The sequence below is a fragment of the Prionailurus bengalensis genome, unplaced genomic scaffold (assembly GCF_016509475.1).
Source record: "Prionailurus bengalensis isolate Pbe53 unplaced genomic scaffold, Fcat_Pben_1.1_paternal_pri Un_scaffold_49, whole genome shotgun sequence".
In the NCBI taxonomy this organism is placed as follows: Eukaryota; Metazoa; Chordata; class Mammalia; order Carnivora; family Felidae; genus Prionailurus; species Prionailurus bengalensis.
The window spans coordinates 569,625-578,981 of record NW_025091154.1 but is presented as its reverse complement, the minus strand read 5'-3'; the positions used below and the strand labels follow the sequence as shown (position 1 = coordinate 578,981).

The 9,357-nt window shown below is 41.5% G+C and overlaps 1 protein-coding gene across 1 annotated transcript; it reads right to left on the bottom strand.

Annotated features, from left to right (window-relative positions):
• Nucleotides 1–2,489: 2,489 nt before the first annotated feature.
• Nucleotides 2,490–4,252, bottom strand: LOC122478327 (cationic amino acid transporter 3-like). The gene is given in 2 exon segments (XM_043571955.1): nucleotides 2,490–3,899; nucleotides 3,902–4,252. Coding segments are annotated over 2 exon segments (1,761 nt in total).
• Between the last annotated feature and the right edge of the window lie 5,105 nt (nucleotides 4,253–9,357).

Sequence of the window (9,357 nt, the reverse complement as noted above, 5' to 3'; positions counted from 1 at the left end):
TGGACAGCAACATACAGAAGGATGAAACTGGACCACTTTCTGACACCATTCAAAAAATAATCTCAAAATGGATAAAGGACCTGAATGTGAGACAGAAAACTATCAAAACCCTAGAGGAGAAAGCAGGGAAAAACCTCTCTGACCTCAGTTGCAGCAATTTCTTACTTGACACATCTCCAAAGGCAAGGGAATTAAAAGCAAAAATAAACTATTGGGACCTCATGAAGATAAAAAGCCTCTGCACTGCAAAGCAAACAATCAACAAAACTAAAAGGCAGCCAACGGAATGGGAAAAATATTTGCAAAGGACGTATCAGATAAAGGGCTAGTATCCAAAATCTATAAAGAACTTACCAAACTCCACACCCGAAAAACAAATAATCCAGTGAAGAAATGGGCAGAAGACATGAATAGATACTTCTCTAAAGAAGACATCCAGATGGCCAACAGGCACATGAAAAGATGTTCCATGTCACTCCTCATCAGGGAATTACAAATCAAAACCACACTGATATATCACCTCATGCCAGTCAGAGTGGGGCTAAAATCAACAAATCAGGAGACTATAGATGCTGGAGAGGATGTGGAGAAACGGGAACCCTCTTGCACTGTTGGTAGGAATGCAAACTGGTGCAGCCACTCTGGAAAACAGTGTGGAGTTTCCTCAAAAAATTAAAAATAGATCTACCCTATGACCCAGCAATAATACTGCTAGGATTTTATCCAAGGGATACAGGAGTGCTGATGCATAGGGGCACTTGTACCCCAATGTTTATAGCAGCACTTTCAACAATAGCCAAATATGGAAAGAGCTTAAATGTCTGTCAATTGATGGACAAAGAAGTTGGATGGATAAAGAAGTTGTGGTGTATATATACAATGGAATACTACTTGGCAACGAGAAAGAGTGAAATATGGCCTTTTGTAGCAACATGGATGGAACTGTAGAGTGTTATGCTAAGTGAAATAAGTCATACAGAGAAAGACAGATACCATATGTTTTCACTCTTATGTGGATCCTGAGAAACTTAACCGAAGACCATGGGGGAAGGGAAGGGGGAAAAAGCAGTTACAGAGAGGGAAGGAGGCAAACCATAAGAGACTCTTAAAAACTGAGAATCAACTGAGGGTTGATGGGGGGTGGGAGGGAGGGGAAAGTGGGTGACGGGCATTAAGCAGCGCACCTGTTGGGATGAGCACTGGGTGTTGTATGGAAACCAATTTGGCAATAAATTTCATATTAAAAAATAAGATAAATGTATTCTTAATTCCCTTTATCTATTTCACCCATCTTCCCACTCACCTCCCCTTTGGAAAACACCAGTTTCTTCCTTGTGTTTAAGAGTCTAGTTTTTTGTTTGTTTGTCTCTTTTTATCTTTCTTCATTTCTTTTATTATTTTACTTCCACATATGAGTGAAATCATATGGTGTATTTGTCTTTATCTGACTGATTTACTTTACTTAGCATTATACCCTCTAGGTCCATCCATGTTGTTACAAATGACAAGATCTCATTCTTTTCTATGACTGAGTAAAAAAGCCATATTTTTGTGGGTTGCTTTCATATCCTGGCATTGTCAACAATGCTACAATAACATAGTGGTGCATACATCTTTTCAACTTCATGTAAATTAAAACTTCTTCACAGCAAAGGAAACCATCAACAAAATGAAAAGGCAAACTTGCTGGATGGGAGAAGATTTTGCAAATGGTATATACAATAAAGAGTTAATATGAAAAATACATAAAGAACTTACACAACTCAGAACTGAAGAAGTACATAATCCATTTAAAAATGGGCAGAGGAAATGAATCAATATTTTCCAATGAAGACAGACAGATGGTCAACAACACATCAAAAGATGCTCAACATCACTAATCATCAGGGAAATGCAAATCAAAGCCATAATGAGATATCCCTTTCCACCTGCCCAAATGGCTAAAATCAAAAAGACATAAATAGTAAGTGTTGGTGAAGATATGGAGTAAAAGGAATCCTCATGCACTATGTGTGCGAATGTAAAATGGTGTAGCCACTATGGAAATCACTATGGAAGTTCCTCAAAAAATTAAAACTAGAACTACCATATGATCCCGACTATTTATCTAAAGAAAACAAAACACTTTGTCTAGGTATTGTAAATATAATTGCTTCAAAGCCAGGCAGTACAGATATAATTACAAAGTAGACAAGTGGAGGGAGGGAGGGAGGGAGGGAGAGAGAGAGAGAGACAGACAGAGAGAGAGAGACAGAGAGAGAGAGAGAGAGAGAGAGAGAGAGACATCCTTCACTACACAATAAAAACAGAGCTCTATTATGATTCCCCCACAAACATCCTATGGGAGACCTAGCTTTCTATGTGTTCAAGAGTACTCCCCACTATTGTGTAGAGGGACAAGACTGCATTCAGGTGTGATGATGTCTAGCCAAATATGTACTTGCACTACTAAGTTCAAGGTCTATATTTTTGTCCTGACTTGAGTGGGATTAGGTGACCAGGCTGTGCTGGATCCCATAGGCAAAGTAGATAGCAAACCCAATCAACATCCAGACAGCAAATAGGGCCCAGGTGGCAGCTGTCATCTGCACCATAAGGCAAACATTCATGAAGATGCTCAGTAGTGGGAGCAGAGGCAGAGCAGGGACCTTAAAGTAAAGGGGACTAGAGCTCTAAGGCTGTCTCCAGATGACCCCAGTGAGCCCAGTGATGAGCACCAGGAGCACCACAACCACTGAAATCCACACTGGGTCTCCAGAAAGCAGAACTGTCCACTGGGCCAGCACCAGGCAAAGAAGAGTGAGCAGCAGAACAAACAGTGAGGAGCAAACATAGACAACCCGGCCAGAGAGTGGAGTGGGGGTGGAGCTGCCTGGAAAAAGTAGTCCCTGTAGAGTCAGCTTCTCTGCTGCAGGTCCATTCTCCTCCTGCACCTCTGCTTCATTTCCCCCTTTCTTCACCTCAGGATGATACCTAACGATGAGAACACTAAGAGCTACCAGGGAGTAAGCTAGCAAGGACCCAAGTAACCTGAGGTCCAAGAGATCAGTGAGTCCAAAGAAAAATGCCATGATGGCTGCAATAATGCTCAAGATCACAGTGGTCACAATGCAGGTGTACGTGCTGGTTTGGATTCTTTTAAGGAAAGAGAACAGGACACCATCCTGTGCCATCTGATATACCACTGAACATATGGGGATCATAAAGGCAAAGATGCTGAAAGAAAGACTACAGAGGAATCCCAAATTTACAACATAGTAGGCAGGGGTACAGTCAGTAAGGAGAAATGCCTCAGGCAAGGTGCTCCCAGGTTGAAACTTGTAGTAAGGCACCATAAGTGTAAGTGCCAAAGAGACACCAAAATACACCAAAAAGCAGATGAACTGTGAAATCACAATGCCCATGGGGATGGAATGCTGGGGATTCTGGGCTTCTTCAACTCTGGTAACAATAACAGCAAAACCTATGAATGCATAGAAACAGTTAGCTCCTCCACGGAGAATCCCCTCAAAGCCAAAAGGCACAAATCTTCCAGAGCCCAGAGGGCCCAAGCTAGAGGTGTCATTGAGTCCAGCCTTTATGTAGTCATCTTGTTTCAGCTTCCAGTTGTGTAGGTCCCCCTTAATGAAGCCAGAGATTATTACAAAACTGAGCATTAAAATTTTTACCAAAGCGAACACTTTGACGACCAGGAAAATCTGACCAATCCTCACAGTCAAAAAGTCTATGAGGAAGAACATAAGACCCACAACAAAGTCTTCCAGATATTCTACAAGGGCCTGGGGAACATGTGGTTCAATGCTCTCACACAGGGTCTAAGAGATCTGGTTCCTAAGCAGGTTCACAAATGCTAAGGTCCAGGCCCAGGCCACAATGACTATGCCAGAAAAAAAATGTAAAGAATGGTGCTCCGGCAACTGATGAAAGCCCAGAGCTCACCTATAGTGACATAGGTGCAAAGATATCCAGATCCAGAATGGGGAACTCTGGCACCAAACTCTGCATAGCACAGCCCAACCAACACAAAAGATAGGCCGACCACCAAAAAGCAGATCACAAAGGATGGTCCTGCTTGATTGCTGACCAACTCACCAGCCAGGACATACACACGTACACTTACTGTGCGGTCCACACCCAGGGCTAAATCCAGAGTTCTCAGTCTTCTCTGTGGGTCATCCTCAGCCACTGGTTGTTCCAGCTTACATCTGTGTATCAGCTTTTGGCCAAATCTGCAAAGTGCCTGACACAGCATCTAGCTACAATTGTAGAGGATTCCAGGATCAGAGAGCTGAGCCCAGTGAGCAGAGAGTCTTGATTGGGTTTGGTGAGGCTGGTTTAAGCCTGGTTTGGGTTGATGATGCCACGTTTTGCTGCTCAGGTTTCAAAGTTACTGCTTTGTATTTCATCTGGTATGTACTATGTCTCCATAATGCCTAAATAAACAATAAACATTTACTGAACAATGTTGTTCAACCAACCAAAACTCAGAAGTCCCATGTCACTTATTGCAAGACACCAAAGGATATCATGGAAGAATCAACCCTGCTTTCCCTGCAGAAGAAGAGCCAAATACCTCCCAACATGTTTCTTTTTTACACACCACCTGACAAAATCCCATTTGTTTTAATCTAACTTATGTATCTTCATGTACTAATTAAACTGTAAGACACAATAGGGCATGAAATTATTTGCAATAATTTACATGCAGGATGTTTGGGCAGTGCTGGAGCTTGAGTTATGACACATTAATTCATGGACTAGAGGGCATCGTTGCAATTACAGAACGATTTTTAAAATATTATCTGAATTTAAAACACAAATATTGGTCCCGAGAGTCTGTAACCCTTAGCCCCAAAATAATCAGGCCAAGGTCTGATGTCACTTTGGTCCCTTTTCTCTTCATTGTGCCTCACCTCTTTGGCTATACTGATGGCAAAGAAAGTATTGTCCAACCCTTTGATTTACCTACTTAGGCATACAGGGGCTCTGGAAAAGAGACAAAGAAGGATAAAGGGGCAGGGCCTTTCTAACTACCTGCAAGGAGAGGGACAGGTAAGAAAACACTGGATAAATAGGTACAGCATTCAACCAAAGGTCCATTACTAAGAAGGGGAAAGAGCCAGAAACACCATTTTATGAATTCTGACATTCAATAAACCTCACCTCAAAATCGTCTACTAAAACATAAGCTTATTAGCTAGCCCTCATGAGACATTGAAGACACTTTTATTACATATAATTTGCCTGACAATCCAATGACTCTAATTAGACACCCTCATATGTGCTAGTGTTAAAAACGTGGGGGTCCTAGGCTTACTGAGTTAGACTACGCATTGATAAATGCAAGGCTCAAATACAATAGTAGTAGTAGTAGTAGTAGTAGTAATACCTTTGCTTAAGGATGCCACATATTATTTCTGGAAGAGGCAGTGCTAGGTAAGAACAGTGAACTATAGAGATGAGCAATGAACATTATTCCAGAAAGTTTGGACTTGAGCCCTGGCTTTTCCACTTGACTACGTAAATCAAAGTAATTTGGTCAATTTCTATAAACCTCAGTTTCCTCATCTATAAGGAATCTTACTTGACCTCCCTTACTGGATCAACATGAGAATGCAGTGAGAAGATACTGCTGATGGTAGTGTAACTGGGGCCACCATTGTGAAGCACAATCTTAGTGGAATGAAGAACACATACACACATAGTCAACACTGGGTATTTGTTGAGTGTATCAAAGTATCTAAATACACATATACAGCATGAATTATAAGAGCATTTCTTAAACACACTAAAACAAATGCCTCCAGTGAGGAGAGGAAATGAGAATAGAGATCAAGATGAAAGGGGAAAATAAAATGAATTGAAAAGGGGACTGACAGGAAGCAATGATTCTCAGTCCATGACTGAGGTAGGGATTGATTCCACTGTGTGTACTTCAGGTTAAACAAAGGAATTGCATGAGGTAATTGTGAAAGGACCTGGTACAGAGCTTGAGAAATGGCAGGCGCTCAACAAATTTAAATTGAAAAGTAACTAAATTGTGTATCTGCAGGACATGGAAAATACAGAGACGGAATACCTGCTAGAAAGAGGGTAGAGTAAGGAAAAGGGAAGATGGGGCACCCCTCCTACCAGTTCCCTCTGAAACCATTTTACTTTTCCAAATTCCTCTTTCTCCTTCAGCACTGTCTCTGGAGTCCCCTTACTTGTCACTAAAGATGCTTGTATCATGTTTCTCCCTTTGGGACCTGTCTCTAGCCATCTGCCTCCCAACAAAGACACAACAGTGGTTCTTAACATCTGTTGAATCACAGACCCTTCTGAGGTTTGTCGCCTCAAAAAAGTGTTCTACACTCCTCTGAAGTCCATGGGCCCTGAGCAAGAATCCCAGAGGAGGACCATCTAAATGACAGAGTCAGAGATGGGTAATGTTTTTCATAATATCTGTTTCACTCAACTGTGTTGTGCAGGGTGATCCTTGTGCTCTTCTCACTTTTACTGAAAACAAGGGATAATGGGCTACAGACAAAGTGATACCAGAGAAACAACCCAAAGCACAAAGCATCTGGGAATTAAATAATCATGTTTTATGACTCCAACAGAAGCAGGCAGAACAAACAAATGAACAAGCAAAGTTATAGAAGAGAAATCAAAGCCATGATTGGGAATCCTGAGAGAGGACTGTCACAAATATAGCTTGTAACAACATAGAGAAACATCATCCTCAAAGGCCATGTCCAGGAATACCCTTTCTCCTGTAAAAATCTGTGATTTTCCCAATAGTTTCTATTCAGTCCTGACTCTCTGACCCAGCTGTCAGAGCCCTTACCCTAATTCTCCCCATACCCCCAGGACCATCACCTCCTTCCTAACTCACCTCTTCACATCCTGACTTATCATTCCTTGGATGAGTCTTGGGCCTGGGTAAGTTACCTTCCCAGGTAAGTTACCTGGGTACATTACCTCCTAATGTAAATGGAGTGGGGGTGGAGAGCAGACATTGTCTAAAGTGGGAGCCCAAATGGCAAGCAATTGGCTGCAATTTCCTTGACAACTTAAATACCTCCACATTTGGCCTTCCCAAACCTCAGCCATCACCCAAGATTTGCAGATGCTGCTGACACACACGATTGGGAACACCTCTGTCACAAAAGAATCCCAAGTGGGAGAAAGGAGGATAGGAAGGCAGATGGTGCCAATTCAATGAGGATGGTTTAACAAAACATCTTTTTAAGCTTCCTAATTCACTTGGCTATTTGCTTCCCAGGCTTGGCTGCCAATCAGGAGCAGACTGGAATGTTTGCCAGAGGATGGCAATCTCCTCTTTATCCTTAACTGAGAACCACTACCAGAAAAATGTCAGATTGCCAGTCACTTCAAAACATTAACTCCTTCCAGAGCTAAACATCAAGGTGATACTGGAAAAAGGACTTCAGCTATGTCAGAGTGATCATTCTGGTGTGGTTGTTGTTGACAATCAGAGACCTGACCTGATATATAAAGGGGGCATTAGTGTTCTCCATTGTGACCTATGTCTGTGACCAGCTCTGAGCTCACAGCACTTAGTGCATTGTTAGTATTTATTAATCATCCATGAAATAATCACAGAGAACAATGAACATCAGGCACCAATACTGACCTCTTTGTCTATTTTTGGATCTCTTCATTTCATTATTAAAGTATATGGCTTAAGATAAGGAATAATGGGTATTATCTACATGCTATTAGTACAGAAAGATCAACAGAGAAGATAAAGCATTGCTTTTTTGTTTTAGTTTCAAAAGGCATACAACTACCAATATGTACAAAAACAAGATAATTTACAAAGCAGCCTCTAAGGATCCTGACTTTATTCAGGGAAATTCTGTAAAACTTTCTTACAAATCTAAGAAATTCCAACTGAACTCTTTGGTTTCAGATATTCAGAGGTCACCAGCCTAGCCCTCAATTCAATTCAGCTGACATGAAGTCACTTAGACACTTAGTACTTATAGTAGACCTCTATCTAGTAGGTTCCTAAAGTTTGCAAATACTGCATATCCAGGGTCACTTCCTGCCATACTCTGCTGGCCATGAAACTGGTGACTCTAAACAATGAGATCCTCTCAGCTCTCAGATTCACCCAATAACCACCAAACTGCTGTCCTTGAAGCAGAATAAAGCTCTAAATCACATTCTTCCTGATCACTACATGCACCAAATAACTGAAGTGTGAGTGCTCTCTACCCTCTTTCTGGGAAAGAACACTTTCCTCAAGTCTTAAAAAGACAGACAGACACACACACACACACACACACACACACACACACACACCATGCTCCCAACCAGACCTACAGTTTCCTGCTCTCAGTTAAGTCCAAACTTCTAAGAATGTATTTCCAAGGCCTTGTCATTGTTCTACTACTTACTCCTGCTTCTGTGAGTCCTGCTTCAACAGGATGTATCTTTCCCCACACATGCACATCTTGCAGACATTAACATTAGCTCTCACACAGATTGTCCCCTTCTCCCTAGAACATGCTCTTTTCAAGCACTGTTCAACATGAACCTCCTTCTGGAAGCTTCTCTGGCCACACCTACAGATAGATATCTGATCTTTCCAGTATGTTCCTTGATCCCTGATACCCCTCATTAATCTCCAGCGGCATAACTCACTGTCCTAGAACTTTGCACTGTGTAGACTCCCAATTAGAGAAGAGGGTAGGAGTATGAAGTGGTGAGGTGGAGCAGAACTTCTGCCTAATGATTCTTTCAGTTTGCCTTTCCTTCCCCAGCTGAAGCCTGAGGTACAAAGAGTTAATTGGCCACAGCCAAGAAAGTACTGCAGCATCTGCAACCCAGTTTGCTGAAGTCAGAGATTTGACATAAGAACTTAGGTCTGAGTCTCTTTCACCACAACAAAGTGAAACTACAAAGAAAGTAACTCAAGTTGACTGGGATAAAGTGCATTATCTGTGACATTTATGATTTGTTCCAGTGTCATCCCCTTGATATGTGACAACTGAACAGACATACAACACAGAGTTATATTACTTCCATTGCTTTACTTTATTTGGAAAATAAATCACCAAATCCTTGGCATTAGGCAACATGACACAATACTCAAACTGTAATAACTGCATTCAAGTCTAGCCTATAGAAAGGAGGAATGTACAAGAGTCAAATAATTGAATGGTGTATGGAATAGGATTTCACTTGTTTCAGGAGGATAGGGAAGGATTCATGAAATACACATATGTAGTAATCTCCCAGGAAAAGAATATTCTCTATTTGCTACAGTTTTTCTTGTACTGTCTCTAAATAACTATACAGATGGGTTCTGTATACCTTGGGTTGGGTCTGAAGTGAGAAATTGGA